Source organism: Mercurialis annua, linkage group LG2 (assembly GCF_937616625.2).
Source record: "Mercurialis annua linkage group LG2, ddMerAnnu1.2, whole genome shotgun sequence".
In the NCBI taxonomy this organism is placed as follows: Eukaryota; Viridiplantae; Streptophyta; class Magnoliopsida; order Malpighiales; family Euphorbiaceae; genus Mercurialis; species Mercurialis annua.
In genome coordinates, this window is record NC_065571.1 from 4,687,833 (window position 1) to 4,703,647 (window position 15,815).

Sequence of the window (15,815 nt, forward strand, 5' to 3'; positions counted from 1 at the left end):
GAGATTGCCCGGGTGACAACTCTCCCGGATGACTTGGAGGGATATCAGAAACATTCGCCGAGATTGTATGGTCGGATGGTATCTTCTCTTGGTTTGCAAGTAAGTGTTTTTTTTTTTTTGTGTTATCATGATAAGTTTTGTTTGCCTTTGCTTATAGCATTTTGTGTTCTCTAGGTTTCTCAAATCGGCCACCTGGCGACCGAGGCTTATGAGAAGTTGTATGACGATTGGTCGGCCTCTTCTGAGCAATTGAAAATTGAGAAAGACCGGTTGTCGGCAGCGGAGAAAGATTTTGATAATCAATCCCACCTGGTGAAGGAGCAAGCTGATCGGATTAAGGTTCTGGAGGAACAGAATGCAGCTGATAGCAAGGAGAAAGGGCTGTTGCTTTCTAAAGTTGCGGATTTTGAAGCTGAGAAGACTGCGCTGACGGGAGAGTGCGAAGCCCGGATCAAAGATCTGACCAACCGGAATGACAAGATTACTGCCCGGCAAAAGGAAGAAATACGTCTTCTGAGAGAAAACGCCAAGGGTCAAGAGAAAACTTTGTCAGATCGGCTAGCGGCGAGGGATGATGAGTGGAAGAAAAAATTGTCCGAGAAGGAGGAGAAAATGTATGAAAACCTTCGTCAGATTTTGCGGGCTGGGCAATACAAGGTTGATGACGCTGCAAAGAAACTTGGGGGCGACCAAGTGGACTTGACACCCTTTGTTTTGGATGTCAAGGATCTGGTCGCCATGGTCCCTACCTTGCCCCCAGAAGATGATGAAGAGGATGAAGAAGAAGATTTTATCGTGACTCCTAAAGAACATAATGACCCGCCCTTGCTGTAGTTTGATTTTTAGTGTAATTTTGGTTTACAGATTCGTACATTTTATTTTTTGGTGCTAGTATCTTGGTACTTTACTCTAATATTCGAATTTGTTTTTTTTTTGTTATGTTGGAATCCCGTGGTGGGATCCTAAGTGGGGTTTTATCCCGGTACATTGCTTTATTGGTTTTTGATTTTTCCTGATTTTTGTTTTGTCTTTCTGGAATATTTATACGTGTGTTTTGTATCATAGTGGTTTTTTCTAAGTGTTATGATTCTGGTGTATATATTTTGATAACTTATCTCGGTATAAAGTAACATATTTACTAATCGTAGTTAGAGCTTTTTTCGAAAGTGATTTGTATAGGATCCTATTCTATTTCGGTGCCTTAATAGATTGCTAGATCGTAGTTATATTTTTCTAAGTCGGAAAAAGTGATGATGAATAAACATTTCTTAGGACGGCCGGAGCCTTTCTTAGGACGGCCTGAATCTTTCATAGGACGGCCGGAGCCTTTCTTAGGACGGCCGGAGCCTTTCTTAGGACGGCCGAAGCCTTTCTTTGGACGGCCTGAGCCTTTCTTTGGACGGCCTGAGCCTTTCTTAGGACGGCCTGAGCCTTTCATAGGACGGCCTGAGCCTTTCTTAGGACGGCCGAAGCCTTTCTGAGTACACATGTCTTTTTAACTTTTCTTTTTATATATAAGGGGAAAAACTTATGTTTGAGTTTTACAAAAGCCTAACCCAAACATAAGTGAAAAAACCCCTGGACCTCAACTTACAAAAAACAAAAAAATGCTTAAATAAAGGTAAACCAGAGTGCCCAAAAAACCCCTTCTAACGACCTGCTACTGGTAGTATTTCCTTAGCACTTGCGAGTTCCAAGTTCGTGGTATAGTCTTACCAGTCATAGATGCTAAATGATATGCTCCCCCTTTGCCGACTTGGATAACTCGGTATGGCCCTTCCCAATTTGCTTCTAATTTGCCTACCCCAGCGTTTCCTTTTCCGATATCAGCTCTTCTACGCACAAGATCGCCCAACTGAAAAATCTGAGGCTTGACTCGGTTGTTATGGTACCTCGCCATTCTTTGTTTATATGCTTCTATATAAGCAGAGGCCTTCTCCCTTCTTTCCTGGAGTAAATCCAGGCTCAGCCTTTGTTCTTCCTCATTTGTCGCTTCATTGAAAAACTGAACTCTTAGAGTAGGCATACCAAGTTCTACTGGCACCATGGCTTCGCACCCGTATGTTAGAGAGAATGGAGTTTCACCAGTTCCCTCTCGTGGTGTTGTTCGGTAAGCCCATAGCACGCTCTGCAACTCCTCTACCCACTTCTTCTTCCTGGCGTCTAGTCTTGTCTTTAGTCCTTTTAAAATGGTCCGATTTGTTACCTCGGTCATGCCATTGCTTTGTGGGTGTGTCACTGAAGTGAACCGGAGATCGATTTCTGACCTGGCACAGAAAGCTTTAAATTTCTTGCAGTCGAACTGTTTTCCATTGTCAGCTATCAAAACTCGTGGGAGCCCGAATCGACAGACTATTTCTTTCCAAAAGAACTCTCTAACCCGAGCAGATGTAATGTCGCTTACTGCTTCTGCCTCGACCCACTTAGTAAAATGGTCAATTGCCACGATGAGGAATTTCCTCTTTCGAGTTGCTGGCGGGAAAGGACCCAGGATATCAATTCCCCAGGTGGAGAAAGGCCAAGGACTGATGATCGGTGATTGCTCGGTGGCCGGGGTGTGCCTTAAATTTTGGTGCTGTTGACATCTTTCACATTTTTCCACCAGATCTTCAGCTTGCTTAAGCATTAATGGCCAGTAATATCCTTGCAGGACTACCTTTTTGACTAGTAACCGCGGCGCGATATGGGAACCGCATATGCCCTCATGCACTTCTTTCAAAACATATTCTCCTTCTTCAGCAGTTAAATATCGAGACCAAGGTCGGAGGAAAGATTTTCTGTAGAGGGTCCCTTCTAAAAAGGCATAGTGCGGTGCTTGACATAGGATCTTATAGGCCGCCCTCTTATCCTCTGGGAGACTCCCTTCTTTTAGATACCGAGCAATGCCAGTCATCCATTCATCCAATGGTTGGGTAAGGAAAATTGTCTCGGGGTAATCTATACTTGATTGGGCGAGTGTGGAAAAATGCACTCCAGCTAGCCTCTCCCCTCGGGCAGCTGACTTGGCCAATCGATCGGCCTCTTCATTCTGAGACCGGGGTACTTGCTCAAACTCCCATTTTCCCCCACGATCGGATATTCGGTCAAGAAAATACTTTGCTCTATCCACGTACCTCCTCATTTCAGGATCTTTTGCTTCGAAAGTTCCTAAAATTTGCTTCACCACTAACTGTGAGTCACTCTTAATTAGCACTTGCTCTGCTTTGACTATGTTGGCCAACCGAAGTCCGGCCAAGAGTGCCTCGTATTCCGCCGCATTGTTGGATGCTTTGAAACTGAATTTCACTGAGCTCCTCAATTCAACGCCCATTGGTCCTTTTAAGACTATACCGGCTCCGGCTCCTTCTAAATTGGATGCCCCGTCCACCTCTAGGACCCAACTTATCAATTCTATGTCTATTTCTGCTGGTTGATCGTGAGTAGTTGTTTCAGCCACGAAATCTGCCAGAACTTGTGCTTTCAGGGCCGGCCTAGCTTCATACTTGATGTCAAAGCCGCTCATCTGAACCGACCACGAAGCCATTCTGCCTGAGGTTTCTGGTCGGTGTAATGCTTTCTTCAATGGCTGGTTGGTTCGTACTACTATTACGTGTGCCTCAAAATACCTCCTTAGCTTTAATGCTGCCGACCTGAGCGCCAAAGCAAACTTCTCGATTTTTGCATATCGTACCTCGGGTCCCTTCAAGACCTTGCTAGTATAGTATATTGGTGTTTGGAGACCCAACTCTTCCTTAACCAGGACTGCAGCTACCGTCTCTTCTGCCACTGCGAGGTATAAGTACAGGATCTCTCCGGGCTCTGGCTTTCCGAGTACTGGCGGAGTGCAAAGATAAACCTTTAGTTCTTCAAACGCCTTTTCGCACTCGTCATTCCATTGAAAGTTCTTCGTATTTTTCAATGTTTTGAAAAATGGTAAACACCTTTTTGCCGAGCAACTCATAAAACGCCCGAGTGCAGTCACACACCCATTTAACTTCTGCACTTCCTTCACCGATCGAGGTGCTTTCATCTCTTTGATTGCTTCAATTTTCACCGGGTTGGCTTCTATCCCTTTCTCGGACACTACATGCCCCAGGAACTTCCCCGATCTCACAGCAAATACACATTTATCCGGGTTGAGCTTTATGTTGTATTTTCTTAGCTTAGCAAAGGTCTCAGCGAGGTCTTTTGCGTGGCCTTCAATGCTTCTGGATTTTACTACTATGTCGTCGACGTAAACCTCCACATTCCGACCCAACTGGTCGTCAAACACGTAATTCATTAATCTCTGGTAAGTTGCTCCAGCATTTTTCAATCCAAAAGGCATTTTCTGGTAACAAAATGTTCCCATGTCTGTGACAAAAGATGTCTTCTCCTCATCTTCTTCATCCATTGGCACCTGATAGTAACCCTGGGAGGCATCTAGAAACGCAAAAACCGCAAAACCGCAGGTTGCATCTACCAGCTGGTCAATGCTTGGTAGGGGGAAACTGTCCTTCGGGCAGGCATTGTTAAGATCGGTATAATCTATACAAAGCCTCCATTTTCCGTTCGCTTTTTTGATCAATACTGCGTTGGCGAGCCACTCCAAATGGTGAACCTTTCTGATGAAACCTGCTTTAAGCAGCTTGTCGACTTCTTCTTTGATCGCCATTTGTTTTTCGAGAGAAAAAACCCTCTTCTTTTGCTTCACCGGCTTACAATTGGGATCAACTTTCAGCTTATGAGTTATGACTTGGGGATCTACCCCCCCGATCTCCTCCGGCTTATTAGAGAACTCGGATGCAAACTCCCTTATCTGTTGTATGACGGTTGCTCGGCCCTCTGATGGCCAATTTATGCCCATCTGTACGGTCATGTCACTGTTAGGAAGTTGGACTGCTTCCAAGGGCTCGGGCGGCTTTTGACCCTTCTTTTCTTTCAGAGTGAGTTCAGGGGTCTCGATATTCATTGATTCTACGGCGGGCTGAATTGTAGTCATGTAACACTCTCTAGATACCTTCTGGTCGCCTCGTATGGCGATAACTCCCTTCTCAGTCGGTACTTTCATCATCACATATCTAATACAAGTGGCAGCACCTGTACTATACAACATAGGTCTACCCAGTATACCATTATAAGCTAGTGGCATATCGACAATCATAAAAAGAGTTTTTACCTGCCTTGTTGGTTCCGCCAAAGTTCCAGCTCGTCACTCTTTTTGTGGAATTTCGACCCCGAGTATTAAGTCTAGCTCAATCATTCCTTCCGGGCTTACCGGTGTTCCTCCTAGACCGAGGAGAGGTGTACTGACGGGTTTAAGCTCTGATCGGGTGCCTCCCAATTGTAAATAAGCTGCCAAAGTTAACAGATTTACCGAACTCCCATCGTCTACTAGAAGTCGTCTTACCCATTTTAATTGTATAACCGCCGAAATAACCAGAGCATCCTCATGAGGGAACTCCACTCCCTTGCCATCCTCTAGAGAAAACGATACCTCGGGCCACCGGGGTCCCTCCATGACCGACATCACTGTTTTCTGTTTTTTCTTGCAACGTCTCTCTGAGCTTACAGTTCCTCCTGCCAACGTATTAATCACTCCGGTTATTTGAGACCTCTTGGCCTGGGGATCAGGCTCCCGAGATGTGCTAGGCTCATTTCGGACTGGGTTAGGTCGGTTCGTCGGTGGCTGTTGCGGGGGATTGGTCACGAAACCCTTCAACCTTCCTCTGCACACCATTCGGTCCAACTCTCTTCTCAAATTACCACAATCTTTGGTCTCATGCCCGTGCCCCTCATGGAAATCGCACCACTTTGTTTTATCTCCCTCTCTCGTCATCCGGGGTGGGTAGGAAATATACTCATTATTAGCTTTTATCCACATCAGGATCTGATCTCGGGGAGTATTTAACGGCACAAAACGCCTCTCCTGCCCTCTGCTGTCGATATAACTATCTTCGCCTCCTCCGATATTGTAGCTCGGTCTGAAGTTTGTAATCTCTCCAATGTTTCGGCCAGGGCCACCCTGGAACTGGGGTCTCCCTCTCCCCCCTGGTTCATAATTGGATCGAAAACGCTCCTGACTCCTCCCCCCTCCTGGGGAGGTGTGCTTCTGGGTATTTGGTACCGAGCAGGGTGCCTGCCTCTGTCGCTCCTCATCCAAATTCATATAATTTCATGCCCGGTCCATAAGCTCAGTGTATGTCTCCACTGGGTTAGTTATAAGACTGTCACGGAATGATCCCATAGTGGTGTTATCTTTCATGGCGTCAATGGATGTATCATCAATGAGATTTTCCACTTGGACTGCTTCCGAGTTAAAACGAGATATATAATCCTTCAGACTTTCTCCCGGTTTCTGAAAACATTTCTTTAAGTCGGAAGACTTTTTCTTCCTCTGTATGCTCGGAGCAAAGTGCGTTTTAAAAGCTAGAGCCAAAGCTTGGAAACTTTCAATGGATCCATCCGCCAGACTTTGATACCAATTCTGCGCAGCATCAACCAAGGTGGTCGGGAAGATCTTACAGATGGAGGCATCAGAAACGTTCTGAACACTCATCGATACCTGAAAACAATTTAGATGTGTCATTGGATCAGTTTTTCCATTATACTGCTTTATAGTGGGGTACTTAAACTTATCTGGGAATGGCTCGTCGAGGATAGCTCGGCTGAGGGGGCTTCCTATGCCAAGTAAGGTAACCGGTCTTGACATAGCTTTGTTCCCCTTCTGCTTGGCCAGTTCAGCCTGGACTAGTCGTGTGACCTCAGCACCTATCGTATTCCTGTCCGGGTGGTCATTGCCCGAGCTATGTACACTTTCAGCTACCTCTTTCCTGGCTGGTGGGACTCCTGCCCTAGCCGCCTGCAGAGGTTCCACCACCGGATCTGGCACTTCCCTTCCCAGGCCGGTTGTATTACGCGGTCTATCCGGTGGTAGGTCCTCTCCGTGCAATCCCTCCCTTGGAGGAATAGGAGCGTTCTGGCCTTCAGCCCCCAGAACTGTAGCACCTTCGGCAAGTATACCCCGACCTCCGGTCACCCGTGTTGTGCTTGGATGCACCGGGGTTGGAGTCGTAGCAGCGTTGTATCCTGGGTAATACTGGGCCATGACAGCAAGATGCATTTGCTGGGCCTGATGCAACTGGCGTGCCATGTATTCCAGATATTCTTGAGCTTGTAAGACCGCAGGGGGTATATCTTGCCCAGAAACCGTTTCTGTTCCGATTGGCACCGGTGTAGTGTCTACCGGAAAACTGAGTTGAGTGGGAGGTAACGTGTTGTGGAGGAAGCTCTGTGGAACGGTGGTCCCTGGGGTGGATAGAGTGGTATGACCAGTATCGGAGGTGAATGGGCTCACCCTAGGATAGTTCTCCATCCCATACAAAGGCATAAAACCAGCTCCGCTGCCAGAGGCTCTGGACCCTCCCATCTGAGCGTTGGCCGGAGGTGTTAAACCAGTGATCACAGAAGTACGACCACTGGCAGAACTTCCCCCGACCGGAGTGGTATCCGCGACCGTCTCCAGAGGGTCTATCCTCTCAATGACAGAGTCGTTAGCCATTGTTTTTCAATCAGAGTTACGCAACAATGTCACAAAACTCAGACAAAAGAAGAGAAAATGGGATATTAAACGTTTCCCACAGACGGCGCCAAGTGATGAATCACCAACGCCTGGACCGATCAGATGAACCTGAAAGAACAAGAACACAGAAAGTCAGACGAAGAACCGGTGGAGGTCACCGGTAATTCGCTCCGACGATCAAGTCAGTATTTACTTGGGGAAGAAGAAAGAAGAAGAGAAAAGAAGAGAAAAGAGTGTAGAGTGAGAAAAAAGAGTACCTTTAGGGTTTTTGATAAGGTGGTTTATATAGGTTTATCTGGCACGTGTGTTCCATAGTGGATCCCTGCTCTTCTTTTGGTCCCCACAAAATCGGTTACCTGACGTGGTTTCTTTTTGGTACGTCTCGTTTGTCGAGTGAGATATGCGTCGCATAGAATCTTCTTAAGTGTCAGGGGAAACTGTCAGAGTTTGTTATCATGGATGTTTAATTCGGTTCACGGGTATGCTCGGTAGGAAATCAGCTCTACTTTCTGATGATGTTCTACTCCGGGATATGTGAATCAAGATCTGGTTACCTTTCAACTTTCCTTTTTTAGTAAGTCGGTTGCGTTAATCATTAGACACCGGGTTCCCTTATTTGCCTGATCTGGTGTAATCCGGTATGATAGAGGCTATTTTACCGCCTACGTATCTCGGGACTCGTTATCAGTAAGTATACATATTGATTTGATTTGATTTATGTTGATTTAATAATTTTTAAAATTATAAATCAAAATAATAATTAATATTTTTTTTTCAAACCAAAATCAACTCATGAATTTTCTAAATCATAATATTTAGTTTAATTTGATTGGTTAGAATTGTTTTTGTACAACCCTACTTTAGACCCTTTTAGAGTTTCCCCTCTAGCTTTAGCCAACCCTTCGTATCAAATAAAAAAGAAAAGTACTATACCGATAATAAAAATTTAGAGTAAATTACCTTAAATCCTTCCACATATGTCATAATTTACGTTTTAATTATTTTTATTTGAAAATTAAACAATTTAGTCTCTTTTTTATTTCCGTTAATAATGTAGTCCTTCTATCAATTTCTGGTGTTAATCAACCGAGTCAAATAACTAAAAAAAATTAATTTAAAAAGAATAATTTGATCCCTCATTTTTATCAACGATTTAGTTTCTCTAGTTTGCAATTAATTTATCTCTCAATTTTATTATTTAGTTGGCTAATACTAAAAATAGACGGAGAGATGGAATTATTCACAGAATTAAAAGTGAGTAAGCAAACTCAAAAAAATTATTAGGAGGGTTGTGTGTTGAACATGAGATGTAAAAGTTATGAAATTTACAAATTTGTGTAGTAATATCTGACAGAAAAGGAAAGAAATCAAAATCAAAATCTGTGTACAGCTCAGAAAATATCAAATTCTTATCAATTAAGCAAACTCACAGTAATTCAGTAACCGATAGTTTGAGTCCACTTCCCATTAGAATCATCGAAGATCTCTTTTATATTTCTGCTCCATTTCTCTACACCAAAAATCCCACAACTTGCTCAACATGATCACTTCCTCTTCCCTCATCGGCCCACCGGCCGTATCCGGCCAACCACCGCCTGATCCACAAGAAGACCACCTCGAAACCTCCGTCGACCCACTGATCACCCAAACCGCAAATCTCGATTTAACCGGAAAACCGCCAATGGGTCTGACTGAAAACCAGTCTCCGACGTTTCTCTCAACGGGTAACCCTTGTCTTGATTTCTTTTTTCACGTCGTACCCGATACACCGTCTGAAGAACTGATCCAACGGCTAGAATTGGCTTGGAATCACGACGCTTTGATCACTCTAAAGCTCGTGTGTAATCTTCGGGGAGTTAGAGGTACCGGTAAGTCTGATAAAGAAGGGTTTTATTCTGCTGCGTTTTGGCTTCACGAACACCACCCGAAAACACTTGCTTTGAATCTCAAATCTTTGTCTGATTTTGGGTATTTTAAAGATTTTCCTGAGATTCTTTATCGGATTATTGAAGGGTTTGAGGTTAGAGAATTGGAGAAAAAAGAATGGCTCCAAAGAAAACGAAAGAAAAAACAGAACAAAAGAGGCTCCAAGAAAGGGAAATTTAATCAAGAAAATCAAGAAATTAAAGAAACGGTTCAAAGTTTCGAAACCTTTCAGGAGACTGCAAGAGTGTTAAGGAAAGAAAGAGAGGCTGCTAAAGCTCTAAAAGCTTTAAACAAGTACAAATTTGATGCGAATTATCGGTTTTTATTTGATTCCGTTGCTGATTTGTTTGCAGAGTTGCTGAAATCTGATCTTGAGGCTTTGAAATCAAACCAATATTCAAAAATCACGCTGGCTGCGAAATGGTGTCCTTCGATTGATTCGTCGTTCGATAAAGCTACGTTGATTTGTGAAGCGATTGCTCGGAGGATTTTTCCCCGTGAGAGCTACGAGGAGTATAGAGAAATGGAAGAATCGCATTACGCGTTTCGTGTTCGAGACAGGTTAAGAAAGGAGGTTTTAGTTCCATTGCATAAAGTTTTGGAATTGCCTGAGGTGTATATGAGTGCAAGGCAATGGAATTCGCTTCCGTATAATAGAGTTGCTTCTGTAGCAATGAAAACATATAAAACCTTGTTTTTGAAACATGACGAGGAGAGATTTCAGGAGTATTTGGAAAATGTAGCGAGCGGGAAGGCGAAAATCGCAGCAGGAGCGTTGCTTCCTCATCAGATAATCGGCGCGTTGAAAGATGACGATGGAGGGAAAGTTGCTGAGCTTCAATGGGCAAGAATGGTTGATGACATGGCTAAGAAAGGTAAGCTAAACAATTGCATTGCTGTTTGTGATGTTTCAGGTAGTATGGACGGTATTCCAATGGAGGTGTCTGTAGCTCTTGGGCTGTTAGTTTCTGAGATGAGTGAGGAGCCTTGGAAAGGAAAGGTAATTACTTTCAGTGAAAATCCTGAAATGCATTTGATTGTTGGAGATTCATTGCTCGAAAAAACCGAGTTTGTTAGGAATATGCATTGGGGTGGGAATACAGATTTTCAGAAAGTGTTCGATAGGATTTTGAATGTTGCAGTTGAAAACAAGTTGAGTGAGAATGAATTGATCAAAAGGGTTTTTGTTTTTAGTGATATGGAGTTTGATTCTGCTTCTGGACATTACACTGGTTTTTGGCATTTGAATTCATGTCGAGATTCCGGAAGTGAAGAGAAGGAGATGCATAAAAGTGGATGGGAGACTGATTATGAAGCTATACAGAGGAAATTTAAGGAGAAAGGGTACAATTCGGTGCCGGAGATTGTGTTTTGGAATCTGAGGAACTCATCATCTACTCCTGTGGTGGCTAAGCAGAATGGAGTTGCTTTGGTTAGCGGGTTTTCTAAGAATCTGTTGACTCTGTTCTTGGAAGAAGGTGGGATTGTAAATCCTGAAGAGGTGATGAATTTAGCCATTGCTGGTAAAGAGTACAAAAAACTTGCTGTCTATGATTGAGTTTCTTTTGCTTTGAGTCAAGGTTTAGGTTACTCTCAGTATCTTCTTAGTTTTTAGTCTCAGTTTGCTGGACCAGCATCTGTTTCAAGGTTTTTGAATTTATTTTTACTAGCATGCAAACTTCAATTTACTTTCATTTTATGTTTTATGTTTTCTTGGCTTGATAACTTACTTGAATTAATTAGTAACTCAAATTATTAAGCCTCGATCTAACTAGGCAAGACTTGGAAAAACATAATACATAAAATAATATACAAATCTGTCAAGAGATAATACTATTGTAGCCAGTGCCTCGGCTAACGCTTGAGTTGGACTGGTTATTTGACCTGAGTTTGCAAAATCCAAACCAAACTAAATAATTGAACCAAGCTGACAAATACATCGCTTTAATATTATAAAATAAAGTCGGTTTTCTATTTGGTTGGTTTGGATATAAGTGCAAACTGAATCAAAATAAATGAAGCAAACTAAAAAATCAACCAACTAATTTGGTTTGGCGTGAATTTCTTTTCCTTCGAATTTCTGTTCGGTTTTGAAATAAAGCAAAACTTTAGTTTGGTTTACTTTAGTTTAATAGGGTATAAGGGGGTAGGCTCGATCCTGGCTGGTGTTTGAAATTTTTAAAAGAAAGAAGTAGGGTTTGTAGTGATTCCAGAACTAGACGGAGGATAGGCACGGGCTGCGGAGAGGTCAGAGGTAGACTCGGGTTGAAAAGAAATCCCGGTTCCGCCTCTATCTTCGATCCTCGGAACAAGTGCAATTCCATAAGTTCAAATACAATAGCACACCATGATTTTAGAATATATGCTTATTGACATAAGTGTGACATTCTCCATCGTTAATAATATTCCAATAAGCAAAGCCAGTTTCTTTGTTCATGGTAGGTTTCTTTCTTTTTATATTTATTTGTAACGCATGATCTCTTTTCTGGGTCCATTTCACCTACCTACTTACTTTAGATCTCCATCATCCTTTATTTAAATTCTCTAATAATCCATCTCATAGTAGCACCTTTCTTGCCTTTCAATTTCTCAAACGCACAATTAGAATATATTCTGCTGCCCCCTTTTTCAAATTCTCCTATCAGTACTCCAACATGCTCCATTAGTCCATTCTTTTTTATTCATTCTTTGCTCCACCACCAAGAAATCAAGTTTGCTTTATTCTTCTTCTTTTTGTTGCTTGCTTTTATCCTCTTTGCCTTGCGGCGTGCTTGTCTGATCTTGAAGTTTGATAAGAGAAAGAAGAGAGACTTGCCGATCATGCAACGAGGAGTTCTCGATGGTGTCATTCACAGGTTGCTTGAAGTTAGGGGCAAGCCGGGAAAGCAGGTTCAGCTTTCTGAGAATGAAATTAGGCAGCTTTGTTTCGCTTCCAGGGAAGTTTTCTTGAAGCAGCCAAATCTGTTGGAGCTCGAAGCTCCGATCAAAATCTGCGGTATTTTCCTACAAACCCTTATTTATTACCATAGTTGCTCTAATCATATGTACATAGTAATTAGATTTTGATTATGGATTTAGTTATGAATATGTGTTCATTTAGTGAAAATGTAATTTCCTTACAACACCAGGAGACATACACGGACAATACACTGATCTCCTGAAGCTCTTCGAGTATGGCGGATTACCTCCTCGTGCCAACTATTTATTCTTGGGGGATTATGTAGACCGCGGGAAGCAAAGTTTGGAAACTATTTGCCTTCTTCTTGCATACAAAATAAAGTATCCTGAAAACTTCTTCTTGTTAAGAGGAAACCATGAATGTGCTTCTGTAAACCGTATATATGGATTCTACGATGAATGCAAAAGAAGATTCAATGTCAGGTTATGGAAAATATTCACGGAGTGTTTCAATTGCTTGCCTGTAGCAGCTCTTATTGATGAAAAAATTCTGTGTATGCATGGTGGACTTTCTCCTGATTTGAAAAATTTGGATCAAATACGTAATCTACATCGACCTACTGATGTTCCTGAGTCTGGTTTGTTATGTGATCTTCTCTGGTCTGATCCTAGTAAAGAAATCCGAGGTTGGGGTGTAAATGAAAGAGGTGTTTCTTATACTTTTGGTGCTGACAGGGTCTTCGATTTTCTGCAGAAGCATGATCTTGACTTAATTTGTCGAGCTCATCAGGTTCGTAAAAATATCTCCAAATTTAGATTAGACGCGATGGATAGAGATAAACGCAAAAGATTTTGGAATATGTGTTGTTTAATTTAATGTTTTTGTGTGCAGGTTGTGGAAGATGGATATGAGTTTTTTGCTAACAAGCAACTGGTAACTATATTTTCAGCTCCTAATTATTGTGGAGAATTTGACAATGGTGGTGCTATGATGAGTGTGGATGTAAATTTACTATGTTCATTCCAAATTCTGAAACCTACTGATAAGAAGCCAAAATTTGGTTTTGGTAATTCAACTAAAATTAAGGTACATCTCCCTCCTACTTTTTTTTTTTTAATTGCAAACGAATTCATAAACTTTAATTTTACTGCGTTTTGCAATTACAATACAGACTGTTATATTTAGTAATTTTAAATACCAACTTTCAATTTATCGCACTTCATAATACCTATTGAACATTTTAGCTTTTCCGGACACCGGAAACTAACAGTTTGTGCTGTAATTGCATGACACGTTAAAGCTCGTAATTAACCCTTTTCTTGATTAACATAGTGGGCATAGCATATTAAGGCATAAAATGGTGGTCACTTTCTTCAATAATGTAATCCATTTTCCTTTTCTTCAGTCACTTTTAAAAGTGTAAGGAATACGATGCTGCTGTCAACTGATATCTGAAGAACATGTTGAACAATTGGCAACGGGAGTAAGAATTTAAGGATCTTTATTGGGTTCTTATTTTAATGTTGATTGAAAAATGTATATGGTCAACTTTGTTTATTCCAAAAGATAATGCATAGTTATGATGATGATTTTTGGGAGGCTTTAATCTCTTTGATTGGTTGTAATTCTGTTATCATCATGTAATAAGACAATGCAACTTAATAATTTGAATTAAATTTTCAATTAACTGTATAACATAGTTAAGTTAAACTTTGATTTGCTATGTTTATATTTTATATATGGCTAATTCTCTGAAAAACTCTCCACTTTTCAAACCCCCTTCGTTCGTACCCTCACCTTTTAAAATTTCCAATTTTATACAAATTATCACCTTTCATTTTCAATTGCACCCTATAAATATTAAATTGACCTATTTTCACTGGAAAAAAATTCAAATCAATACTTTATATTTAAACCTATATTTTAAATAGTTATCAATGTTACAATTTCAACAATAAAACCATCTTCCCTAAAAATATATCAAAAATTACTAAATTTCACATCCACTTTTATTCAAATTTACCGTTTTAATTCCACAAAATTAATTAAATTCAATTTTAAAATAAAATATTCAACGATTTTTAACAAAACGAAATAATGAACAATCGAGGTGTCCTTCAAGGAAGAACAGTCTAGATCTCGTCTTTTCTTCGACTCCGATATATAATTAAAATAATTAATATTTCCTGTTTAATATACGCAAAATTTTTACTATTCAATTTAAATAAATTTTAAAAATTATTTTTTTAATAAAAATTTATTTTTTCAAAAAATTTGTTCGTCGTGATGAACCCGCCATAACCGAGACTTGCCGCCAACAAGATCTGACCGCCGTCTCCTCCTCCTCCAAGAAGGAACAGATCTGCTCCTTCTCAGACGAGAGAAGGAGCAGGTTCGTGCTCCTTCTCTCGCCTGACTCGGACGAGCGGTCGGTTTTCGGCGTCGGCAACAAGTCTTGGTGGCGGCAGGTTTCGGTGGTGGCCGGTGTTTTGAAATTTTAGTGAAAATGGTTTTTTTATTTAAATTTTAACGTTAGGTACTATTTATAACATTTGTTAAAATATAAAGTATTGATTTGAACCTTTTTCAGTGAAAATAGGTCAATTTAGTACTTTTAGGGTGTAATTAAAAATGAAAGGTAATAATTTAGGTAAAATTGAGGATTTTGAAAGGTGAGAGTGCAAATGAAGGGGGGATTAATAGGTGAGGGTTTTTTCAGAGGATTAGCCTTTATATATTTGTATCCTTAGCCCTTGTCTCTTTTTTTTGGTTATTACAAATGAGATTCATGAAAGATAGTGTATAAATAAAAAGAATTGAACATAAAACCCGTAGTTAGTTATAGATTGGAAAAAGTAGACAGATCATAAAAGTCACGCGTTTTCCACGTGATGATAAATGCAACAAGACATTGTCTTGATTGGTAGCACGTACTATATCTATCTATACTACATATAAAAGCACGGATGGGGGGACATGCAAATTTACTGAATAATCCTTTAAAATTTATTACTAAATAAAGATTTTATAGTCATTAACTAATTAGTTATTTTATTAATCACTAAAGATATAAATATAATTAGAGTTCTAATCAAAATAAATTTGTATCATAATAAAAAAATTCTTATTCCTAATTATTTTCTTCTTTAATTTTGCACAAACAACCGAATGTTAAATTGACAAATCATCTTATCCCTACTGTTTTGCTTTTTGTACGTCATGAACTTTGTAACTACTATTAAACATCTGTTCGCAGGAAAATATTTCCAAACTCGAATCTTTGAATTTTATAGATGGGTACTGTGTGGATCGATGCTTTAACCGGTTCTGTCCGAAAAGTTGAACAGGGTTTGACTTATCTAAATTAAAACATTAATCTGGAGGTTAAGAAACTCAGGCGAGATTATTGTTTGAACTACTCCTACTCCTAAGTTAACCAACCGCGGGGGT

The 15,815-nt window shown here is 40.7% G+C and overlaps 3 protein-coding genes across 3 annotated transcripts; 2 read left to right on the forward strand and 1 right to left on the reverse strand.

The window, feature by feature from the left end:
• Positions 1-5,170: 5,170 nt before the first annotated feature.
• LOC126668081 (uncharacterized) lies at positions 5,171-6,127 on the reverse strand. Its single transcript, XM_050361299.1, has one exon. The coding sequence runs from the start codon at positions 6,125-6,127 to the stop codon at positions 5,171-5,173; it is 957 nt and encodes a 318-aa protein (XP_050217256.1).
• Positions 6,128-8,860: 2,733 nt separating this feature from the next.
• Positions 8,861-11,172, forward strand: LOC126667761 (uncharacterized). The gene has a single exon (XM_050360825.2). The coding sequence runs from the start codon at positions 9,081-9,083 to the stop codon at positions 11,022-11,024; it is 1,944 nt and encodes a 647-aa protein (XP_050216782.1). The 5' UTR covers positions 8,861-9,080; the 3' UTR covers positions 11,025-11,172.
• Positions 11,173-11,258: 86 nt separating this feature from the next.
• Positions 11,259-14,052, forward strand: LOC126667762 (serine/threonine-protein phosphatase PP1-like). Its single transcript, XM_050360826.2, has 4 exons — positions 11,259-12,461; positions 12,595-13,154; positions 13,257-13,451; positions 13,771-14,052. The coding sequence occupies exons 1-4, from the start codon at positions 12,287-12,289 to the stop codon at positions 13,786-13,788; spliced, it is 948 nt and encodes a 315-aa protein (XP_050216783.1). The 5' UTR covers positions 11,259-12,286; the 3' UTR covers positions 13,789-14,052.
• Positions 14,053-15,815: the final 1,763 nt, after the last annotated feature.